General features: G+C 38.2%; 1 protein-coding gene across 3 annotated transcripts; it reads left to right on the top strand.

The window, feature by feature from the left end:
* The first annotated feature begins 2,521 nt into the window (after nucleotides 1–2,521).
* LOC109104609 (zinc finger protein 652-like) lies at nucleotides 2,522–24,337 on the top strand. 3 transcript variants are annotated; one of them, XM_042720538.1, is made up of 8 exons: nucleotides 2,522–3,028; nucleotides 3,108–3,161; nucleotides 12,514–12,752; nucleotides 14,372–15,490; nucleotides 17,158–17,305; nucleotides 17,455–17,570; nucleotides 19,261–19,405; nucleotides 21,860–24,337. In XM_042720538.1, the coding sequence occupies exons 4-8, from the start codon at nucleotides 14,567–14,569 to the stop codon at nucleotides 22,444–22,446; spliced, it is 1,920 nt and encodes a 639-aa protein (XP_042576472.1). In that variant the 5' UTR covers nucleotides 2,522–3,028; nucleotides 3,108–3,161; nucleotides 12,514–12,752; nucleotides 14,372–14,566; the 3' UTR covers nucleotides 22,447–24,337. The 3 variants fall into 3 exon arrangements, with proteins under 3 accessions (XP_042576472.1, XP_042576471.1, XP_042576474.1); XM_042720537.1 differs by lacking the exon at nucleotides 3,108–3,161 and having other exon boundaries at nucleotides 2,522–3,057; XM_042720540.1 differs by lacking the exons at nucleotides 2,522–3,028; nucleotides 3,108–3,161 and adding an exon at nucleotides 9,724–12,269.
* The last annotated feature ends 847 nt before the right edge of the window (nucleotides 24,338–25,184 follow it).

Raw genomic sequence — 25,184 nt, 5'->3', positions numbered from 1 at the left:
AAAAGATACATGAAGAAAAAACGACTAAATGTTTAATGCAGTAATACAATTTGAAACATTAATTGTAGTTATTCTAATATACAGATTTTCATTATTGGAAAAAAATAAACATGTATCTCATTTATTTTGCCTTTCTCATTTTCACATTTTAAAGGCCAAATATAGTTGGTTTGTTTTCAGAGATTTTCTTTATATTTTGTAACAATTTACACACAACTTTTCTCCTCCCCTCCTCTTTGTCATTCTTTTGTCAGACATTAACTTCATTGCAGGAGTACACAATAGACATGAATGAGTAATTCTATTGTTATATCCACATTCCTATTGCATGAGTACTGCATATTAAAGAGACGAGAGAAGCACACTAAACAGAGAAGTTAAGCGTGGAAATCGTAGTATTTACTATTTTAGACTTCACAGACAGAGCAGTGTTCACACACAGGATGTTGATGTTTCTTTCCTGTTTTACACTACGCTTAACACACATTTGTGGGCGCCTACAACACAAATGTTTATCCTTGACGATTTCAAATGAAGTTTGAAAGTTTGAATGAACTGCACAATATTATGCAAAGAGTTACAATGTGCTTTTGTTGAACAATTCATTTGCTATAAACTTCTGTGCTCGGAGTGAATAGTCCTATTAGATTCACACTTATCATCTCTATAAAACGAAAACAGATTAAAACGTATATCGGTGATTAAAACCGCAGCTGCTCTCTCAGACCTGTTTGCTTGTCAGTTATCATCTCTATGGAAGGAAAGCAGATGAAAACGGAGATTGTTTTAATGGTTTAGCTGAGGCCATCGTGTGTCATCACTGGACAGGTGTAAGTACAGCAAATGCTACAGTCACGGAACGCCAAACACACCCATATTTGAATATGACATTTAAGAAACATCACGGAGTGTCACTGCATATCAGAATGGCCTTGTGTCACAGGTAATAATAGCCATGGCTGATATTCAACACTAAACCAGGATAAATGTGCTGCTGCTTATAGGTAAGGAGTCTTTGGTGAAAGTCTGGAGCAGTGTATGTGAGTTATGTCATGCTGGAAATATTGTATTTATGAGATTACAACATGTGAATGCCAATTCGTTAAATCATTATTACAAGTGGAAAACGTGTTACTTTCTTTGAAGGGATGTTAGTTAAACCAAAAATAAATGTATAAATGTTTAATTAACCTTTTTTATTTTTTATCAGGACAACACACATTAATCAACATTTCTGTTCGCCAGCTGGCTAATTTTCAACTGCAGTTCTTTGGTAAGATATTTCAGAACCCTTTAAAATATCAAGAATAAACAACAAAACATCAGTACACTAACACAATAACAACAATCAACATTTTCACACAATTAACCACCAGAAAATACTATTTAACTCATTTATGAGGAGACAGCCTTGTGTAATCATGGCAGGACATGGATTATAAAATATAGATAATGAATCAATTACACATGTAATGTAAATCCTTTAAAAAAATAAAATAAAAACATTCCTGTCTTTTTTGAAAGTGAATAAGAGACATTTGCAAAAAGCCAACTTCCCTTTTATTCTGCACCACTCACCGTGAACAGACACATTTTATACTAAATCAGCTCTTTAGATGCCGTTCAGCCAATCAAATAAGGAGCAGAACTAGATTTAACATGACATTCATGCATTTAGCAGATGCTTTTATCCAAAGCAACTCACATTGCATACAAAGTATACGTTTTAAGTTAAGCTTAAGTTTATTTCTACAGCACTTTCAAAAAGAACCATACAAAAGTAATCATATATGAAGCCAAAATTCAACAAAAATCCATACAATTTACAATATACTGCTAAAAGCAAAAGATAATAAATGAGTTTTTAAAGCCCTCTGAAATGCCCCTGATTTGGGAGAGGTTTTTAAGAGCAATGAAACTAGGAGCGGCCATCTAAAAAGCTCTATCACCTTTACATTAACGCACGACCAAGAAACTGTCAGACTCGGCTGATCATTTGAGCGAAGGGATCTCAATAAATTGATGTAAACGAATTAAATCAGAAATATACTCTGGTGCCAGGCCACGGAGAGCTTTGAAATATAACACCACTTTTTACTGGATCCAGCAGTGCATTAGTAGCAACAGGAACTATCCTATAAAACATAACAAGACTTATAAAAACATCTAAAAGTGTCTAAACAGTACAACAAAGTATAAATGCCTTTATTTCATTGCACAGTGAATAAGAAATCCACATTTCTACATTCTTAAAATAAAGGTTTCTAAACAAATTTTCACTGCAATGCCACAATGGAATGATTTTTGGTTCCCCAAATAACCTTTTTTTTTAATCAATTGTGAACATCTGAAGAACCTTTTGTGCATTGGAAAGATTCAAAGGATGTTCAAAGAATTAAAGGTTCTTCATGGATGCATAAACGCCAATAAAAAAATAAAAAAAACTTTTTTATTGACATTTTTATTGGATTTTAATGTACAACTGACAGCATTAAGTTCACATTAGGCCTGGACCGATGTGGTGATGGTTTAGAAAACAAAGCTCCCAAAATTGTTGGAGCTTCCTCACAATGAAGTACAGGCAGCTGCAATTTCTCGTCTTGTTTGGCAAACGGTCAATCAAGTGAAAAGTCACTTTTATCGAGGTGGTTCGTCGCAGGGAGGAAGACGGGTGCGCGCACTGAACGCTGTCTGTTCTCGCTCTTTGATTACTGAAAAAAAAAAACCGACGCCACGCGCGCTTTCTCCAGTGCAGACAGCGGCGGCTCGAGTGCCTCGGATGAACTCGGAGGATGGTTGATGCGCGAGACCTAGGCCAGCCACGTAGCGATGGCTTGTAAAGCGGAGCAGCGGTGGGCTCGTGCAGTCTAGAAAACCAGAGAGATCTGGGATAGTTTGTCCGCTTGTGCGCGCGACTTCACGCTGTTCGCCAAAACTCACAGTGCCCGCCGAGGCATAGTTTATCTGAAGCGAGTCGTTTTTTGTAGATCTGTGTTTTATCGGATCGCTACACAACTTGAGGTGGACGGTAAGAGGGAGAGGGCGCTCGTGTCTCGGGTGAGTAGTCTTTGCTACAAGTTAATTTCTGCTTTTGCATTTATTTACAGCGATGACAGTTGTTCGCCGCATGCATAGAAACCGTCCCTCGGACATCTGTCAAGGTACGATGCTGTCAATGCACGACACGACTGATTTTCACCGGTCGAGCTGCAGGTTTTTGTTCGGAAAGAGCAGGGATCGTCAAAACTCGTTTACGTTACTTGCCTAATGCATCTTTTGCATACAGATGCACTGAGAGTCTCCTGCATCTAGCTGCTCGCAGACCGCGAGTGCTCGTCAATATGAAAGAGAAAAATTTCTGAAGGAGTATAAATCTGGGCGGTCTGAGGGTGCAAGAAGTGAAAGTCGTCCACGACGAGGATGTTAGCTTGCTATGAGCCACAGGCTTAAATAGTCGTATTGTCGCTGCACGCACTTTGCAAAGCAGGTCGACTGAAATCACCTCGGTTGAGGTTTTTGCAATCGCGTTTAACAGTTTTGCAAAAGCGGGTTCTGCCGTGGCTGGAGTCCACTGCACACAGCTGTATGTAGATGCACTCGGGATGTTAGCTCTGCTAGCCGATCGGCCTGCACGCCTGCCGTCTCGACCAACCAATGTTTCCTTCTGTTTAACCCTTTCTTTGCGTCGCTTTCCCAAAAAAGTTACTCTTTGCCCATGAGTTGCCGCAGACCATTTGCTGCTTTTCTAACTGTTCCGACAGTATACTCTGGCCCAACTGCGCTGTATGCCAGTATTTACCCTCGTTTTTGGGGTGGACGTGAGGCAGTTTGGAGGTGTGTTGTGGATGCGCGCGCTAGGCCCTTCTCAAACTGCGGCGTTAGCTCGAGCTGCTAGCGCTGATTTTAGGAGTAGGGCGAAGGAATTTTGCTGTTTCTTTTACCTCTTTTTTTATTCTTAATATTTTGGTCTGTGTCTTTGTTAAACGTAGTTTGGAACAGCCGTGATGCATTTGTGTGCCTGACAAGCCAGAACGCTTTGATTAGCTCAGTGTTTTATGAGGTTTTCCCCCTCTTCTCTTTTATCCACTTCCCAAGCTGCTATGAAGTCTCACCAACTTATTAGGCTATCAGATTTTCTCCAGAGCTTGTGTAATTCACAGTGTCCTATCACACCCACAAATCAAGGGGTTTCAGATACATGAATCTGAAGAAGCATTTCAATTAGATATCACGTGTTTAACAAGTATTAGATTTATCTACCGTGTTTTTTCCTTCTGCTTATTCTTCATAACATATCATTCAGGCTGCAGTGTGTAAGAACCGTGGGAATACAAATTTTATTCAGGGCCCATCTGCTACTAAACTTATAATTTTTATAAGATAAAGAAATTAAACTGCATGAATCCCCTCTTAAATTGAAAGATTTTATATATAAAGTGATGATCAAAAAGACTTGATATAGACTCGCAGTTTTTAGATTAACAGTATTTCATGCTTCAGAGCGCCTGTGTCTTAAGTTGGGCGCATCTGTGATGATGCTCTCCTGCTGTGGAAAAAATCTGAAATTTGTTAAAGGTGAAGTGTGTTGTTGTTTGTTTGTTTTTTTTTGTTTTTTTGTTAAAATACTTTCTTTTATTCCAGCCTAGTATGCAGAGACAAAGTGTTAAATTTGTAAAAAGTGCCATAAAAGTGCTTTATTCACTTAGTGTGCATGCACAAAATTGTATTTAAAAATATGCATACAAATGTTTTTTTTATGATGAAATCATAATTCACCAATAATTTTCAAAATACATTTTATTTTAAACTTAGAAAAAAATGACATAAGATGATATTTCATACATTTCATGGCAAATGTATTTCATCATAAATAGTGAAAGCGAAGCTTTGTTATAGTTCCACCTGTGAGGTTTCTGTGTGTAACTATACCAGTACGTTTTCTGAGAGTGACAAAAGGGCTGTAAAGAAAAGGTGGTGCAGAAAGCCTGGTTTGGCCATATTTTATACAAAGACTAACTTAGAATATATACTCCAAATTCATTAACATTAGAATGGACTAAGAACAAATTAATGCGCATACACTGCTTTCGTGAGAAGTTCTCCTGCGTGTAGAAATAAAAAATCTATGCAATTATTAGTGAATGGGAACCACTGTTATGTTTAAATATTCTGACCAATGGTGTGAATTTGGGGCGGAGCTTAGTTTATCCAACCAATGGCAGATGGGGAAGTCATTACTTTTAATGTTACAGAAATATGCACTTCACTTTTAAAGTAGTGAAGTAGCGACATATGTATTGTGGCATACCTTCCAGTTTAATGGATTAATGAAAAAATGTAGGGTGGGTTTTGTACATTAGCTGTTGACTGGATTTTGAGATGTGGACGTTGCACTCAAAAATGTAAAACAGACGAACGTGATCTTGCAGTTTGAAGCAGACTGAATGATTGAAGAAGATTTTTTCAAATAATTAAAACACAATGAAGAATCATTTACAGTAAGATCTTTAACATGCATTTAGATTATAAATAGGGTTAATATTAATTTCATTCAGACTTGAAGATGTCGCTCGTTTCTGATGTCATTTCTGTGCTCTCCCTGTGCTGCTGTTGGTGGGTTAGTTTAAGAGCATCTGAGAAGAATAGAGTGACTCAGCTTGCTTGTGGTTGATACAGTTGCATAACAGCACTCAAAGAAGCCGCGACCCTTTCTGAGTGGAAGTCAGATTGTGGATGCACAGTACTGTTATGGTTGACCTCCCGTGATTAAATAATTAATCAGATTATCAGTGATCCGCCTGCTGTTGGAGTTCAGCACCAGGCCAGCAGGTCAGAGATGTTGAAAATTGAAGAAGACAAAACAAAACCTGTGCGTTTTTAGCTACTAGCAGTTGGAAGTTTCACTTTCAGTCATTAAAACCTGCATAAATCATACCTGAAGTCATTGGCTGTAGCTACTAAAAACATTTCCTGTGCACTAAATCCACCTTCAGACCAGAGCATGAAAGGTTATTTTGTCTGCAGTATCAGTTAAAGAGATTAAAGTGGTTTTGGTGATTGAATGAGTAAAATTTGGATATGGTTGAATGGACGAGGTGAGATGGGGCTTGATCCTCAGTCCTTGGAGATATGATCAGAATATATAAGCTAAAAGGTGAGTAATTTCATTGGTCGTACAGATTTTGACTGTCAACCCACATCAAAGCAGCTTTTTCTTCTTTCATGGGCGAGGAAGCCTGAGATTAGTCACCGTTATCGTCCACCTCCTTGCTCACGATGATGAGAGGAGCGGCCTGAGGGTGTTGCAAAACTTCAGTTGCACTTGTCGGTCTTGAAGCAAGAAAAATTAAAGCATTGGTATTGTCTTCGCACTGAATTTCACTCTGCTTTTCTTCTTCTGTATTGCACCAGCGCATGCAAACTCTAGACTTGTAAGTGGCTGCAGACATCAACAGATGCATAGATGCAAACACATGCGTCTTGCATTCTTGTGTAAATAAGTCTTTTCCTTCATTTCCTCCTCAGATGTGTTCTCACGCTCCTCTGGGTGCTGCATTTCTGGCATCTTTCTGATGGGTGCACTCAATTCGAGAGTCACTTGCTTTTCATAGATATTCAGCGAAGAATTAACTTTGCAAGTCTGTTTAATATGAATGCAGGGCACCGTTTGGTATTTTCAGTGAATTTGCACACATTAGAAAGTGTGCCGGCCAGTCTTTGAAATACACGTACAGTAATATATGTGTTTTATATGCCGGCTACATTCCTGTGACTCCAATGCACATGCTCTGAGATGTGTGACCCCTTATGCACCCATCATGTGGTCACATACACTGCGCTCTCCAATTCTCAGAAAGTTTCAAAGCGCACCGGAAGAAAGGTGGAGGTGTGTGTATATGGCTGCATCTGTGTGGGTATGTGTTTGTGTATAATTGTATACGTGTGGGCGTTTGTTTATGTGTATATGGTTTTATTTGTGTGGGTAGGTTTATGCATGTATGTGTGGCCTTTCCAGCAATGTACACTGTCGCTGCAGGAGAGCTGCATGATTCGGGCAAATTGCGTCACCCTCGGTAGTTACCATGCAAGGTTTAGAACTGAGTTTTTAATTGAATTGTCTCTAACTGTTTTTCTAGGTTTTGCTCCACTGTGTTACTGCAAACAAAACACAAGCAGGAATCATATAGCCTACTGCTATGCTGAATTTAAAGCTGAAGACATTGATACCTGAGCTATTAGTTTGCTGCATTACCTGAGATGAAGACTACAAAAATAATACAATATTCCTACACAAAAAAAAAATAAAAAATAATCTGTGGTCATGTCTGCACTGGATGCATGCACAAACAAGCATTCACCTGATTCATGAAAAAAAAGACTCTTATGAACTTGTTCTTTTAAAGTTATGATGCAGTGGAAGTATAATGAACGAGAGATCTTTTTTTCCATATTGTGACATACATCCGAGTGAAACAGATTGTTGAAAATGAATTGAATACAGGATGGGAACTTGATTCTGTGCATCAGTTGATTGGACGGTGAGCTTGCAGTCGATTGGAGAAGTCGGACTAAAGGGCAAAAAGGGCAAAAAATAAATGAATTGTTCACCGTAAGATGAACAGCATGCATTTAGAAAATAAATAAATGGGGTGAATATACATTTCAAGCCGATGTCAGTTACTTATATAAAAAAAAAAAAAAAAAAAAAACAACTTAAGTTATCGATTTGAATTAGGGCCAGTTGAATCCATTTATGATGTTTATTATTATCAGTGCCTTGTTTTAATATTTTAATAAGTGAATATGAAGAAATGGGCCTCAAAGGGACAGTTCAACTCACACAGGTTTGAACATGAAGGTGACTCTTTCTTCTGTGTAGGGGTGGGTGATATTCCGGTAGACATGATTAACCGGTAGAAATTTGTCAACCTATAGAGATTTTGGACTGTCTTCTCTATCGCAGTTTCACGCTCACTTGATGCTGATGTGCTACGTGGTCACGTGGGCAGCTCTTAAAGTGACAGCAGTCTAATATTCCTGTTGTCTGTCATTTGTTAACTGCACAGTAAAAGAGAGAAAATCTCTCAATGCCCTTGATTAAATCACTTTTGGAATTTTAAATATATATTTAATTCACACAGTGAAGAATATGCCATGATTTTATACATTTGATTACGTTATCAGGGTTTTTCCTGGGTCAAAATTGGTCTTCGGTGGTGGCTGACAGACATGGTCATCCACCCACATGATTCGCAAGCCCAATATTGACAATAAATGTTTAATTTAAAATAAATACAAAGAAACAGTTTGTGATTTTTTTCTTATCCTATTTATTTATGATAATAATAATAAAAAAAAAAAAATCACTGTCAGGCTAGATAGGAAAAGAAAGCGATTACAACTTATTTTACATGTAAACATCATCGATACCAAAGTATATTTGAAATGTCAAAAGGTATCACAATTTATCTATTTACAAATTATGCAATTATCAGACACAGATATTACCTGTCACTCTCACTGTCATCCTTTCTTACCCTCTTTGCAAAAAAAGCTGTGATTTTTCCACGACTGGCTTTCAAAGTTTTGAAAGATAAAATCCTTTTTTGATAGACCTGATAATTATTTAGTATAATCATATCAATTAAAAAAGTAGCATTAAAAACTTAGCATTAAAATGTCTAATAGTATAATTTTTTACAATATAAAATTAGCAGCTAGCTAGCAACAGCTTGCTTTGTGCTTTGATCTAGTTTCATCTCACTCCAGTCTAACTTTAAACTAAATGATTTTAGAGGTAATTTACTACACATTGTCATAGGCCTATACATACTGTGGATAATTAAGGCAAAATTTTACTAAACACTCTTGCTAAATGGGGTAAGCACACTTACTTTCTCATTTCAGATGTGTATGTTCTTCTAAGAAGTAATGATTTGTTATACACCGATTCAGACACTGACGGCAGACCAATTGCTTTAACCATTCATTATAATGAATCATTAGGTCGCGAATCGGACTTTAGCGGTGTGTGAATCCTGGCTGTTAGGACATCGCGAAAGATTTGTCAACACACACACACACACACACACACACACACACACACACAATACCTCATAACTGGATAGATTTTTTTTTTATTATTATTATTATTTGCGTTTATTTAAAGTTATGTCAGCAGCTGCATGTGCGGAAGGTAATTCAGCAAAAATGTAAGAGAAGATAAGGCAACTTTTTTTTCTGACTGCAATCCCCCCCCCGCCGGTAATTCAGCAAAAATATTCTCCGAATGCACCACGTGAAACATGGATTCGGTCTTCCGACCTTTAGGATCAGTTGATTTTGATGCGAGGGAGCGAGCAAAGACAGAACTGAAGACGGAGAGTGCGCGCGCGGGGGAGGGGCGCTGTGCTCGTTCTCTCCGTCGCTCCGTCTGTAGCCTGCTTCACTCACAAAACCCAATTACAGATCAAACAAGGCTTTGGCGGAACAAAAAATCGTTTTGGCGGCCGCCAAAAAAATTTCAATGTAGGAAAAACCCTGGTTGTACAATATATGTAGCATTTCTTATTTATTTGTTCTACTGTAGTTTTTTTGTCCTGTTGCTTTTAATTAGTTTCTTATTCTTAATCGCAGACTGTCTTCAGTGAGTTTGAGTTTTTTTTTTTTTTTTTTTTTTTTTTTTTTTTTTTAAGTTCAGGCTAGTATTAGTTTTTGTGATAATGACACTGGTGACAAGAATCATGAAATTTCTCGTATCAAAACTTTTGTTATCATAAGGCCCTTTTTTAAAACAAAAATAACTATATTGTGATGTATACCGTTTCCATTAAATAAAATTACTCATATTGTGATAAGATTTTGTTCATTTCGCCCACCCCTGCTTCCATGACACATAAAAAAATTTATTTAAAAAATGTTTTTTTGTCCATACAATGAAAATCAATAGGGTCCAAAAACAACATTCGACATTACATTTTTAACTTTATGTATAAAAACAAATGAAACATTTTTAACACAAGTTTAGCATGACATGAAGTGGTTTAAATGATGACAGAATTTTCATTTATTGCATTATCACTTTAATGTGTCGTAAAGTAGGCTTATCTGTTACTAAAGGTGACTCAAAGGTGAACTGTATACGTTAAACGTTATGCCCTTTCTCTTCTGACTTCACATTTCTGTTTTAACTGCCCTAACTGTTACTTTTTTTCGCTTTTCATCATTCAAACGATGCTTCCCCACCCTCAGACTCATGATAGTCATGACCTTTCAAGCATTGCGTAGTACAGCTCACTGTATGTATGCGTACGCTGTCAGACACTTTTCCTGCTGACACGGGATAGAATGAACTCATTTTCTTTTCTAGATGCTCGCACACACAAAAGGGTTTGTGACCCATAAAAATGTTTCAATACATGATGTCTTTATACAATGCAATGTCTTTCTCAATACAAAATTTGACATCTGCATATGTGCAGTTCTCAGATAGTTTGTCAGAAAACTTTTACAAAAAAACAGTTGACTCAAAATTCTTTGAAAAATTGTAGGTATATTCTCCCACCATGGCTTAAAGAGGTGGGTTAATGTGAGTCACGCTGTTGGTCTCTTCACAGATGCAGCAATCTGACTAGACAGTAATTATGTTGGTAGTCACAAGGCTTTAGATTTTATCATGTAATGCAAGGACGCAGCCAGTGCTTTACAATGTAGTATTGTTCTAAAGAGCCATGTATGTTTCACAGAAATATTTGTTCAGCTCACGCACACGATGACTTGCACACACACACTCGAACAGAACAGAGATGTTCACAGAGAGCCAGGAAGTCAAGGTCGGAGCCGTTAAGTGTAGAATGCAAAAACCAAGCTATTTTTCCTGTTTGTGGCTGCTGTTTACTTTTTTAGGCGGTGTTGTTTTTGATCGTGATGACTCAGTATGTAAGGTAGAGTCTTGTGTTTTGATCTCAGTGAATTAACAGGGTCACGCTGATATCTGATTTCTTAGTCTATTGTCACACATTGGGCTATAAAGGAGCCATTGATTGGGGGAGATCATTCCTTGAGCGCACACACTCCCTCCCCACACCCGTTTCAAATCACTCACACTGAAACTTGTGGTCTCGTTCTGGTTCATGCGTGTGTAACTGTCTGAGTTTTCAGTTGAATCTGTCTCTCTGTTGAGTGAATGCCGTACAGATCAAAGACAAAGAGCTCAATCACTTAGATGATTGATGTAATTATTATTTTTTTTTTCAGTTATATTTAGTAAGTTATATTTATGTCTTTTTATAATTATTATATACTTGTATAATTGTGTATATAAAATTTAATATAGGTGTTTATTCAAATCTCTAGGTGTGCAGTATATGAGAGAAATGGTAATGGTCATTCCTTTTCAATTTAAAAATATTATTATTAATATATAATCTATGCATCTGCAATATAGCTGCCATCTCTGTAACAACAAGAATCCATGAATGTCATATTCACAGCACACAGTGGTCTTGACATTTAGACCATACTGTATTGCATCATATCAAAGTCATGACATGTTAGAAATGACTATCTCTGTTTGAAAGCGGAATATAATATTGTTATTATATGCAATAATAACATATTTCTGTCATTTCTGTCCTACAATATCCACTTTCATGTGCCCTTGTTATGCACTACTGCACTAGAAATAGATGCATAAAAATGCTCAATTGTGCTTCAATATTTGTTAAACTGTTGGATTGGAATATGGGACGGGAATTTAAAGTGCACAATAATCGCAGTTAAACATTCATGATCAGATTAAATAATAACTACAGACCTACTTGGCAAATAAGCAACATTTTGCTGGCTGGCTACTTCAGTACGGGGCGAGTTGCTCGTTGTGACATGTTAGGTGGCAGTAATGAAGTGTGCAAGACTGTCCAGTATTTGTCAATATATAAAAAAATATGCACAGAATATGAAAATGTGTGAGGTTTTCTTCCCCATTGTGTGAGCGTGTTTTCTGTACATAACTTCTTGTGGTTTAATTTTGAGCTGCTCACACACACTTACGCTGAAAAACGAAACAGTTGCGGTTTAGTGTGTGTATCTGATTAAAAGTGAGATTCTAGATGTCCTCACCTTAACCAGGCTGCAGTTTCGTTTCTCTTTCTTTTTCCCTCTGTTATTCACTTGCTTGCTTCTTTCTCACACACACACACACACACACACACACATTTACATATAAAGGATGTATGGCACCTGATTTGAAGACCAGAGGGTTTTACCAGGTAACTGTCATTGCACTGACTATAATTTCAGAGGTGTTGTTGAGGTATGGAGCGCTGTTGTACTCATTCTTGAATATCTGTGTCTGATGACACACTGCTCTTGTTTCAATGGTAGTTGTGGTTCATTTACCTGCTTTGATGTACTGAATTAAATGTGATGTCTTGGGTGACACCTGATATAATTGCTTTTAATTTTCTTTCATTTCTTTCGCAACCTTTCACATTGTTTCTTGCTCTCTTTCAGGTAACATCTGGCTGCAGGGTGCTGATTCGGAGCAGCTGGTAATGACTGCGAGATCAAAGCGCTGAGTTTAACGGCGAGGAGACGCCGCCGTCACATCACTGACAGAGAGGAGGCGACTTTTGTGTCTGAATCAGCAGAGATTTGCAGATGAGGTGCCGCTATTATCTTTCCAAGTGAAACCAAGATGCTGTTGAGAGACTGAAGTTTGAATCTAAAGCCAAGACGAGTTTCATTTGGATGTGAGTACTTTTAAGACTACATGAGTTGGGGAAAGGTTTGCCATGCTTGTTTTTAAGGCGGTTAAATTTGTAGGCAAAAAATAAAAATATATATTTTTGTTTATTCAGTGTGACTATTAAAAAAAATAATAACAATAATAATATTTTTTTTGTTCTTATCAGTGTTATTTTGTATTAAATTAACATTAAACAAAACAAATACTCTTGTTGTAAATTAATATTCTGTTATAATTACTCAGCCTCATGTCGTTCCAAACCTGTAAGACCTTCATTCATCTATGGAACACAAATTAAGATATTTTTGATGAAATCCGGGAGCTTTCTGACTCTCCATAGATAGCAAAGCAACTGACACATTCAAGGCCCAGAAAGGTAGTAAGAACCTCATTTAAAAAGTCCATGTGACATCAGTGGTTCACGAGAGAACCACGCATGCGTTTTTTTGGTTTTGTTTTTTTTTTTATTACTTGAGGGTGAGTAATTAATGACAGAATTTTCATTTGTGGGTGAACTATCCCTTTAACCCTTTCCCTGCCAGTGTTTTGGAAAAACGTTGCCAGCCACCACCAAAATCTCTTTTCCCCATAATAACTAAAATTACTAATATCTGAACATGCAATACATCAAAATAAAGATCAAACCCTCTACTTTCAAAAAAAAAAATCTGTTTTATTCTAGCTTATAAGTAATATTATCAAATCTTGAATCTAGGTATGTTTAATTAAAAAAGCAACATTTTGAGGAAAAAGCTGAGAATCACATTTTTACCAAATACTACATCTGAGCATTATTAAATAATAAAATTAATATAATTATTTAAGTAATATTTTCAAAGCAAAGATGCAGGAGATGGCTTCCATCAGAACTCCCAAAGCTTGCACAGGCTTTCCCACTTCCTGGACGACATTTCACTCTGTAACATTAGGCAGTTTCCATTTATATGGTTAGTGTTGATGATCATATTTTTTTTTCATATGCATATGTTTACATTTGTTTCTGCATCTTCCTGGTCTGTGTTTTTGATCGGCACTTTCTAGACTCATTCAGGAGATGTGTTATAGCGCCCCCTAGCATATAACAGCGAAAACGGAAACCCAGAAAATTTCGTTTTTGGCGGGGAGAAAGTAAAAAAAAAAAAGTCTAAATCTTTTCAGTTCAACTTTAAAAATTACAATAATATCTTAATTTCTTAATTTCTAAAACAATAAAGCTTCTCTTTTTTTTTTTTTTGCCGACGGCAACTGGTTTAGAAACTTTTTTCATTACAAGTTTGGAAAGATTATTAGTGTATATTGTGTTTTCTAATACACTTTATAAGTTACCGAACACAGAGCAGATGCAAACATTCGAAACAAGCCACTCTGAGACACTGAAACCAGTGGATCTTGAGTTGCTCGGGTGTAAAAGAAAGCAGTGCTGTGCTTCACTCTGAAAAACGCATTGCATTTATTCATTCCATTAAATCACACCCTTTGTAATTTGATAATCACACTAAGCCATATCGCAACTTTGGTTTTAGTTCAGTTAATAATGCAGCTCTAAAACGTTTGTCTTATTAATTTTCTTTGTCTTGCTGTCTCATTTTTCTCAAACCCTTTTCTTTCCCTGTCATGCCCTAGTGAAAGTAATGGAGGCTTGGTTTGGGCTAGGCTAAGGTGTCTCTCCTCATCTCCTCCTTTACACACTCTTGCCCTCCTCTCATTCATTCGAGAGGAGGGGTACATTGCCTCCTGCATCGCCCTTGACAGGAAACAGTGGTTATTCTCAAACATAAAGAGGGAAACACTTCGATTTAACCAAGTGATCTGCTGCCAATGAAGTCCTGCCAGACACTGAAGGAGGAGGTGTCCGGCCCGGAGACGATGTCTCAAGAGGAGGGGCAAATGACTCAACCCTCCCAAACATACTTCCACAACACCTCACAGTCACAGATGCCCTCAGACCTAAATCCCCATCCTGACCCGACTCAACTGTTTTACCAGGAAGGGTCCGGAGCAGCTGCGACGAAGAGCGGAAACTGTGGGACGTCAGAAGATTCTGAAGCCGAAGAGGGAGCCGGTGCGGAGGACGAATTCAAACGAGGACAGATCATTGTAGAGGTCAACCTCAATAACCAGACCCTGCACGTGTCCAAAGGAGACGACGCAGCAAATGCAAACACCACGGGAGACGACAAGAGCAATAGTGAGGATGAAGAAGAAGAGGAGGAAGAGGAGGAGGAGGAGGAAGATGACAGTGTTGAAGATGACTACAGTGCTGAGGAGGATCTGGATGAGGAGGATCAAGATGATGAGGAAGAGGAAAACAACAGTCGGCGAACAAGAGCGCAGCGGGCGCACAGGGGGCGAGCCGCAGCCCCGCCACAGCGAAAGAGTCGCCGCGTAGCCACTGGGAGTGTAACCACTGTGACTGCCGGCGTTACGACCAGGGGGCGGAGGAAGAATGCAGAGGGCCCGCCCCAAAAGCGTAGACCTGCCAAGGAGCCCAAAAGCTCCGCCTCCTCCACCTCAGGAGCGACAGTCACGGGAGGAGGAGGAGGGGCCAAGGGAGAGGGTGAGGAGAAAGAGACGCTAGCGTGTGAAAAATGTCCACGTGTGTTCAACACCCGCTGGTACCTGGAGAAGCACATGAATGTGACGCACAGACGCATGCAGATCTGCGACAAGTGCGGGAAGAAGTTCGTGCTGGAGAGTGAACTGGCTCTTCACCAGCAGACAGACTGCGAGAAGAACATCCAGGTGAGAGCATCTTCCCAAACTTGTATTGAAAAGCCACATGCTTGGTGAAGTACAAGTATTGTTAATAGACATTAGTCCAAGCAGAGGCCATATTCAAAGGGGCCATAAACTGCCATTTTTATTATTTTGTACTATTCCCTGAGGTCCGCTTATAATGTTGTCAAGATATTTACATCAAAAACATCATTTAGATATTATAGGTTATTTTCTATCCAGTTTTTAACCCCCCCTCATCTGAACGCTCTGTATGAATAGGTGTGGGGGATTGTAGACTCAGAAGTAAACGCCCACTGCTATGATTGGCTAATAGTTGTGTGTTTGACAGTGTACTTTCCTCATAGATGGACGCTGCTGTGATTTAGGCATAAATACATTTCAAATGATCTGTAGGAAAAAAGCAATAGTGATCATGGCACAGCATCATCTTTTAGTTTGACTCTTTCTAAAAATCCTGTGTCGAATTGTGCCTTGTTAACAAATCCACAGTAAAATAAAGTGAAGAAATGTTCATACTGATGCGGTCTGGAACTGCAGGATGTTTTTATAGTACAATGACCTCTTATATGTCAAAAGATCAAGGGATCTTTTTCTCAGTTCATGACCTCTTTAATGTGACTCTGTTGGAAATGAGGCTGAGGGACAGAGTGAGGCCATTGTGCTGCTACAAGATATTTCAGTTTTTGTTCGATCTTTTTTTTCTTTGAAAGTATTCAAATTCAGTGTTGTCATCATCAAGAATAAATTGATGTTTTCAAATTGTAATAATATTACACAGTATTAATGTTTTCATAGTATTTTTGGTCACATAAATGTAGCCATAGCCAAAAGCATTAAAAAATCTTACCAACCCCAAACATGTAAATGATGGTGTAGGTGTGAAACAAAATATAATAGTAAATTAACATTGACTACAGCTAAAAAGCCAAAATTGCAAAAGGTTTCATTTTCTTTTCCATATTAAATGCTAAAATTAAAAGTATATGACTTTGTAATTCAATAATGATTATTGTAATTAGGGATGCACTGATGTATTAAAATCCTTGCTTATGCCAATAATTGTTTTCATTAATGTAATAAATAAATGACCGATATTTAAATTATGTAAAGGAAAATACCAACAAAGCAGTAGATCGTTCCTTTATTGTTAGTAGCTTTGGATACAATTGTCTGCTAAATGCAGAAAGTGTAGATTTAAAAAAAAAAAAAAAAAGAAAAGAATTAAACATTGAATTTAGGCATTACAACTTTATAATGTACCGAATGAAGGGTGTATATTAATTTTTTATAAAATTATTTGAATATTAATTTGCTAATGATAACATTTAGCAGTGTTATTAAATGATTAGTGTTCTCAGTGGCAAAGGTAATTGTTTGGTGATGGCAAAGGTAAAAATAGGCAAAACTAACATGCAATTAAATGTCCAATATCAGCCAACTGAGATAATTCTCCAATAAATTGATAACTGAAGCATACATCTTGGATCTGATTTCAAATATGAAGTACATTAAAGGCTAGGAATGTGTTAAAATCAGTCCTGACCAGCAGAGGGAGACTTCATTCATGTTTCGAGGGCCATTGAGACTCAAAGAGGGGTCTAGAGTTGATATACCACTAAATATGTTATTCTTGTACTGTATAACAGTGTGTCTTGTGTTTTGTGCCCCAGTGTGTGTCATGTAGTAAGTCCTTTAAGAAGCTGTGGTCCCTCCACGAGCATATTAAGATTGTCCATGGCTTTGCCGAGAAGAAATTTGCCTGCGAGATTTGTGAGAAGAAATTCTACACCATGGCTCATGTCCGTAAGCACATGGTCGGTACGTACAGTAAACGTGCACAGACACACTTCAGCACTGCGCGAGTGAACCCTTTATATCAAGATATATTTTTAAAATGTCTATACAGCCACAAAATTCATATGAAACATATGTGTGCCTAACACAGCAGGTCTTCTGTTTGTCTCCAGCTCACACAAAGGACATGCCGTTTACCTGTGAAACCTGTGGAAAGTCTTTTAAGCGCAGCATGTCACTGAAAGTGCATTCACTGCAGCATTCAGGAGAGAAGCCCTTCCGCTGTGAGGTATGAACACATTACATGGCACAATACAGTTTGATGCTGCGAATAAAAAGGGAAATCCATAAAATACAATGCAAATACATAAATCATGCATTTGGTGTGTGTTAATGTTAAAAGACATACAGATCATAGACTGATTAAGTGAGATGCTTGTCCTAGAAACCCTAAATTACAAAATTATCAAAAAACAAAACTGATTACACAAGGTAGAGGAAGATATAATACTGGTTACAAGGTTGGTACAGGTTGAATCCTTGTTTGATGTCCAGTGTAAAGTCTGGGGCCTGAACCAAAACCTGCCACAAACCACTGCTCCACATAAAGCCTTTTTCTTCTTCTGGAAAGTCCTCCTTTTTCTTTAATTTGGCACAGGTCTAAGCTGTTGAATTTGGTACAGTATTTACATCCCCCTTCTGTTGGCACCATGGTTTCCCCAAATTGAACCCCCATTTATTTGTGGCTTTTCTAAAATACATTCCAAAAGTCAAAGAGTATTAAGCAAATAATATTAAAATTATCATTTTATTCATAAATGTGTGCGTTTCCAGCCAGGTCCATATTTAGAGCTTTAATTTGTTTTTGGCAAATGCTGTAAAATGCCACATCCACGGCAGGAAGCTGTCATGCACAAACAACTCTGTATTTCTGTATGTTTCAATAAGGGAGGGAATAAAGATTTGCTTATTACGGTTCATAGCATTTTGTTTGTTACATTTGTTTACTGACGTCTTTTGGCTAATTTCTGAAATATTCTGAAAGTGCTGTTTGTCAGTCTGCAACCAAACCTCTGTGTGCTTGTGTGTAAATACACAACACAAAATGCATTTATTTTTATAAGTAAACTTTATCCTTTTAACCAGTGTTAGGACAGAAAACTATCCGTAAACATTCCCGTTTATTTCAGTGGTAGTTACGCTGATTAAATTCACAAAATACACAGCTAAGGTCATCAATAGAGAAAATGATTTTTGTAACCAGATAAATATATTTTTCTTCACTATAAATATGGTGACAAATTATAGACTATATTTAATAAATATAACTTGTCAATTTAACTGTTTTCACTAATTATATGTGCTTCAGTTTAAAAAAAAGTTTTTCTTCTAACAATGATACGTTGTCGTTTAATTTATATTTATGGCGCCCTCTTGTGGACTGTTAGTTTAGAATCTTGTGTTCACTGATCTTTTCCTTCTAACTAGAATTGTTATCAGAATTCAAATGTTATTCAATTTTTGTGAATATTTAAGTGAACAAAGCAGCTCTAGTGTGAAAGGATGAACTGCTTGTCAACTTGTCTCTTCATCACTGATAGGACCAGTGTCCGAGTCAGTTCACACTGTGTTGATTCATTTTGCATCTCTAATATTCTCTCTTGGTTTTTTCCTCAGCTGTTGGTTGAGGCATCTTTTCCTTAGAAATGCATCGGGGGTTAATCCTCTGTGAGGGTGGTCAGGGTGGGGCTCACTGGTTTCACTTAAGGGTGCAGTGTGAGAGAGTCTGAATGAGTGGGATTGGCCTGATTCCTATAAATAGTATGGCAATGACAGGCTTATGAACCGTAATGACAGGTTATTATGGTCCTATTACAAAGTTGGGATTGCTTCAGTCTGGCCCTGATTTGAAGTGAGGCTGAAACAGCATCCACCCACACGCTGTCTATTTCTGTGTGTGTGTGTGTGTGTGTGTGCAGAACTGCGACGAGAGGTTCCAGTACAAATACCAGCTGCGGTCTCACATGAGCATCCATATAGGACACAAGCAGTTTATGTGCCAGTGGTGTGGCAAAGACTTCAACATGAAACAGTATTTCGACGAGCACATGAAGACACACACAGGTGAGTTTACCCCAGTGGTGAATGAATAGCTTGTCTGTTTTGTTATTTTTCACACACATTTGGGAGTTTTACTATAATAATAATTATTCTAATTTACAGTGGCCCCGAAAAACATTTGGACACACTTAAATATATCCAAACGCTGTTGCTTTAGATAATAAAATAACAATTCAAATGAAATTTGCAACAAGCTCACTTTTCAAGCAGAACATTTCACAACAATCTTACTTTATTCTGTGCAACACAAACTGAGATGTTCAGTAATATAAGCCATCTCTACGAGTTCATATAATGCAAGTGTATGGCTCCCTTAAAGTTTTTAAGTTTAATTACGCAAAGCTAACATAGCGGTAATCCATATGACCCCAGCTGATGAATCAGTGTCTTCTGAAGTGAAATACGTGTGTGTGAGAAAAATACTAACTTTTTAAAGTTTCACCAGACCAACACAAACATGTTTAAACTTGTTTAATATAACTTCATAAACCCGTTTAGCTTCATCAAATTAAAATATGGTTATAGTAAGTATGGTTTTTGTATTCCAAAAACATATCAATTAAAAGCAGTTGTAAAATATTGTAAGACGTATGTTTAATGCTAAAAAAAAGTTTATACTACAAGAGTAGAACAGTTCTGTTCAAAAAGGTTCATTTGTTTATTTAGTATTGTTGAAAAGACTTAAAGGGATAGTTCACCCTAAAAATTAAATATTGCCCATCATTGTCCTCATGTTGTTCCAAACCTGTTTGTGTTTCTTTCTTATGATGAACATTAAAGAAGATATTTTGAAGAACGCTGGTAATCTAACAGTTGATAGTCCCCATTGACTTCCATAGTATTTCCTTTCCTACAGAAGTCAATAGCCGCATTTCCACTGTCGGGCCAGTGCGAGCCAAGGCTTAAAGCAGGGCGGGCGGGGCTAATAGCCTCGGGCCAGTAGCACCGAGGCCAGAATAGCACTGCGTTTCCACCGTCAGGCCAGAAGCTCCGCTGCACGTCACTAAAACCCGCCCTTTACACGCCTCTCAGGAACAACGTCACGCAACCCCATCGTTTCACCAACAAAGAGAAGTTATCAGAAAACTAAGAAATAAGTCACTGGAACTAGCGCGATCACAAAACGAACATGATAACAGCGGCCTTTTGTTTGCATGCTTTGTTAAATATTCAAATTCAAAAGCATCGATGTTTTACTAAAAGTGATACATTGAGCATAATGAATTAATTTATCAGGACTCAAAATTAATCACACAGAAATAAATGTATTTCTATTTTATTTTTTTATTTTTAACACCTATGAAAATAGCCTGCTTATTCAGTCGAGTCTGTTTCTGTTTATTTGTAGCCATAGCCTATATACGTCACATTTAGAATGAATGATAATGACTCTATTTTTATAAAAGCTCCCGAACAAAAATCATTATTATATTTTGATGACATGCTACGTGGAGCTAAACTCTCGAGAAGAGAATTATGACAGATAATATAAGTTACTAAATAAATACACAATTGTGATAGAGAATAAGAAGCTGACGTCTGATTTCTCCAAGTGGTTGCATTTACCATGTTTATTATGGTAACGTTAATGTTTAGCGTGCATAGTCTTTTACATCGCTTATAAATATTTCTGCCTTGTATGGTGATTATAATCCACATCGGATCGCGTTATTTCAAACACTCGCTGCTGACTGAAAATGAGTTTTGAGCTCATCTTATTTTTTAAAAGTTTTTAATGTTGATGTTATAGCTGTTATCTTTCTGAAATGAACGGCGCTGACGCTCTCCAGACGTGAAGAAACTCCGCCTTTGTTCATAACCACTCCTCTAGCCCCAGCTGGCCCACTTTGGCCTAAGGTTTTCGTCAGGCCAAAAAACCCTGGCCGTTGGCCCCGAGGAAGCCCAGATGAGGCACGATCAAGCCCCGGAAGTGACAGTGGAAATGCGACTGGCCCTGGCACGCTCTAGCACGCCCGCTTTAAGCCCGACAGTGGAAACGCGGCTAATGGGGACCAGCAGCTGTTTAGTTCTTAAAAATTCTTTAAAATATCTTATTTTGTGTTCAACATAAGAAAGAAACTTATACAGGTTTGGAATGACATGAGGGTGAGTAAATAGTGAAAACATTTTTTTTTTTAAACTATTCTAAAGACTTTAGACTTGAAGAACTGTTGCCCGTGTTTTCCTTGATTCAGCTGGGTTTATTGAAGATTTGTTATTGCAGTGTATTAGTTGTTCTGTGTATTTAATTTTAGAGTCTTTCTGATGTTTTCCCTATCCTCCAGCTGGCTCTTCAAGTCTGACCCTGGTAGCAGACGCATTTAAACTCTTGTGGTTAAACACTCCCAGACGTTCTCTGTAATAACACATGTTTAAGTCCTGCTGCTCGTGTAGCTTCATTTCCAGTGAAGGAAACAAGATCTCATTTCTCTCTCCCGTCGCTCTCTTTCTCTTCAGGTGAGAAGCCATTCATCTGTGAGATCTGTGGGAAGAGTTTTACCAGTCGGCCCAACATGAAGCGGCACCGGCGCACACACACGGGGGAAAAGCCATACCCTTGCGAAATCTGCGGCCAGCGTTTCCGCTTTTCCAACATGCTCAAGGCACACCGAGAGAAGTGCTTCCGGGTCACCAGCCCGGTGTCCCTTCAGCCTGCCGGCATACCACTTCCCATTCACCTTACCGGCCACACGCCTTCTTCAAGCCACACCCCTAGCCCAACCCAGCCCACTCAGTCGACGCCTGTGGGCCCCGTAATGATCAGTCCTGCCACGGCGGGGCCCCTACCGCAACGGGTGGTCACCGCCCATGGCTTCTCTCATTTGCACATGCAGACGGTGCCCGTGCAACATCACCCCACACACACTCACACTCCTGTCCATCACACAGGACACGCCCCCATGACGAGCCACGCCCCTCAGCAGATCTCAGTGCAGCCTTCTGTCCTGCCCCCTCCCCCCGCCCTGTTTAAGAGCGAGCCAATAAACCACTGCGCACACGAGGATGCGTACCTGCGACAGGGCGCCACTCCGCAACACCACTGAAACACAGTGTCTCGTACACAAACTCACTAATGTGAAATCAGGTGCTCGCTGGAGAACAGAGCAGACGGATGGACAACATGCATCTAATTCTCACAGGAATGGGGAAGCTGGAACTCAGTGTAATGCAATGAAATGTTTATGTATGTGTGTGTGTGTGTGTCTGAGATACAGAACTGATACTACAAACCAACTTGCCACTAGCACTCGTGACCAAACAGGACTGATCTCTGTGAACTGATCTCAAGAACACAAGCGCAAACTTCCTAAAGCATTACTCTGATTCACTTCACCCCCGCTTCAGACTCCGTCACAACGATCAAAACAATGGGCCATTGGGATTTCAGTGGCACAAACGTGGTTCTCTCTCTAACTCTTTATCAACTCAGCTGCTGTTGCAAAGGTTCTACGGGTTTAATCGTTCACAGGTTAAAGGTCTAGATTTCAAAAAAACCTCTTTAGAAATGCAGGTCTTCCAGACAACGGAAAATATTCCTATTCTACATAACAAATCATATACAAGTCATTACACAAAACATAGTATACAGCACTTAAGCAGTAAACTCAGCGTAGTCTAAGTGACTGAAACGTTTCTGTTGCCTGATTGTGGTTGTCAGTGATTTTATTCAGATATTGGAGTTTTCTTTCTTTTTTTCTTTTTTTTTTAATTAAAATAAAAATATGCTCACTGGGTAATGCCTGTAGCTCTCTGGCGTGTTCAGTCGGAGATTGAGACTGTTAAGGAAGACCAATGCTGTGATGTGTCATAGGAAGACTGCAACTAAAGGCGAATTTATTAGTTTTACTGTATGTTCTATACAACCTAACTCACTTACCAATATTTTTATTTGTATAAAGTAGATGCTCTGTGAGTCTTTTTAAAAAGGAAATTGGATTTCTATGTTGAATTGAGATGCGTGCTTGTGAGAGTCTGTGTGATGGGTTGGAAGATGCAGAAAGGGTTTGTTTCTAATCGTATATTCAACCGAATGTAGGAGCGGAGTGTGTGTGTGTGAGTGTCTTTGACTGATCTTATGTCTGTGGTGCTGGTATCAAAAGCTGCTTTTTAGTTGCTCTCTGTCTTCTTCTGGTACATGATTCTTTATCATGCAGATGATTAGTGTGTGAGTGAGTGTTAGATAGTGACTTTAGGAGCAGCACAGATAAAGTGATTGAAAGTCTTGAGTCAATCAGACTCAGCTGATTGATTGATTGATTGTGAATTATTTTTGTTCTCTCTCATTAGACAAAGGCATCTGTCCTCTGCACTTTACTGCCAAGTAAGAGGTTTGCGCAACTGACAAAGAATTGTTTGTCAAGTGTCTGACGTGAAAGATGGCTGGCTGTTGGAAAATGGGGAGAATCACAAGAGGATTTGGTCGGGATTCTTTGTCAGAGAACTATAGTTTGTGCCGTAAGAAGTTGTGTTTTGCCTTCATGCCCCTCCCTCCTCACCTGAGAAGTACTCTTATGAGTTCAGGTGGCTGTCAATCATATGTATCATCTTATTTTTTTAACTGTGTGTGTGTTTTGGGCTCCTTGTCTGATTCTCTCCATTCTCCATCAGTGGATGGAATGCACTTTCTAATAAAACCTTGCTAGATAAGAAAAATAAGCAGACCATAATAATGTTTATTCTTGTGAGGTGTTTTTACTCCGATCTCTTCTCAGCTAGTCTGTTTCAACTTCTCTACCCTCTGGACTTCAGCAGTGTTTTATTGTTAGCGTTGTGTCTGGTACAGAAACATCTGACCTTCGTTGAGAACTGTTTTGTATTGTTTTCCTGTTTTTGAGACACCATGATGGACTTGCATTAATGTTGGGCCTTTTTTATATTGTTCATTTAACACTTTCTGCTAACTTTAAAGAAGTAAAATTGAATTCTGAAATTGAATTGAAGACCTCGCTTGTCTGAATTTGTGTGTGTGCATTGAAATTGTGTTTGGGGGAGACTAAAAGCAGTATGGGAAGTGGGGCATTTTTAATGACTAGAGTATGTGAGTATGACCTCAATCTCTTTATACCTTTGACCTTGTTTTGTAAAGATTAGACAAAGTTATATGCAGGTGCCTTTGGTTTTTGTCTTGCATTGATTTGAAAAAAAAAAATAAAATAGGCAAGCACTTTTAAATGGGAAATAATTTTAAAAAATTAATATAAAAAGGTTAGCTTTATAAAAAGAAAAAATACACTCTATTGTGTGTGTGTGTGTGTGTGTGTTTTGAATGCAGAAATAATACATCAGTGAGTGTCCTGAACTCATTGAACTCTGGTGATGATGAAACAAAGGACATTTGCATTCAGTGTTTTTCTTCACATTGTCATAGATTTGATATTGTTATCTGTGTAGAGTTACAAATGCAACTGCATTGACAGATGCCCTTATACTTTCTGAATATATCCGTAGTCTCATTTTGTATCCTCTGCCCAACATAGACCCGCAGAAGAGTTCATTTGAATGTAGAGTATTCTATATAGACTAACATAAATCCATAAATCAAGACTTTCCTGTTTAGGGATGGTGATAATGACAAACCAGTTCCCTTTTCCACTCCTCCCGGAATAACTGTTTTTAACAGGCTGTCATTAGCATTTCTCTACAGAAGCACGGGATGTTCTTACAAGACTACACACGGTAGTGATTCTGAATGCAAACTGCACTCACCTTGGATTAAATTATCCCCCAATTAAAAACAATTTAGAATTCTCAGTTTTACTTTAGTGATAACAGAATGTGCATT

The sequence above is a fragment of the Cyprinus carpio genome, chromosome B3 (genome assembly GCF_018340385.1).
Source record: "Cyprinus carpio isolate SPL01 chromosome B3, ASM1834038v1, whole genome shotgun sequence".
Taxonomy (NCBI): domain Eukaryota; kingdom Metazoa; phylum Chordata; class Actinopteri; order Cypriniformes; family Cyprinidae; genus Cyprinus; species Cyprinus carpio.
Note: the sequence above shows the minus strand (reverse complement) of the source record. Positions and strands in the feature narration are given on the sequence as shown.

What these genes read in the sequence shown, in the direction of transcription:
- LOC109104609 (XM_042720538.1), top strand. Translation starts at nt 14,567, where the DNA reads ATGAAGTCCTGCCAGACACTGAAGGAGGAGGTGTCCGGCCCGGAGACG. An exon ending in ACTGCGAGAAGAACATCCAG is followed by an intron (nt 15,491 to 17,157) that starts GTGAGAGCATCT and finishes TTTGTGCCCCAG; the next exon opens with TGTGTGTCATGTAGTAAGTC. An exon ending in AGAAGCCCTTCCGCTGTGAG is followed by an intron (nt 17,571 to 19,260) that starts GTATGAACACAT and finishes GTGTGTGTGCAG; the next exon opens with AACTGCGACGAGAGGTTCCA.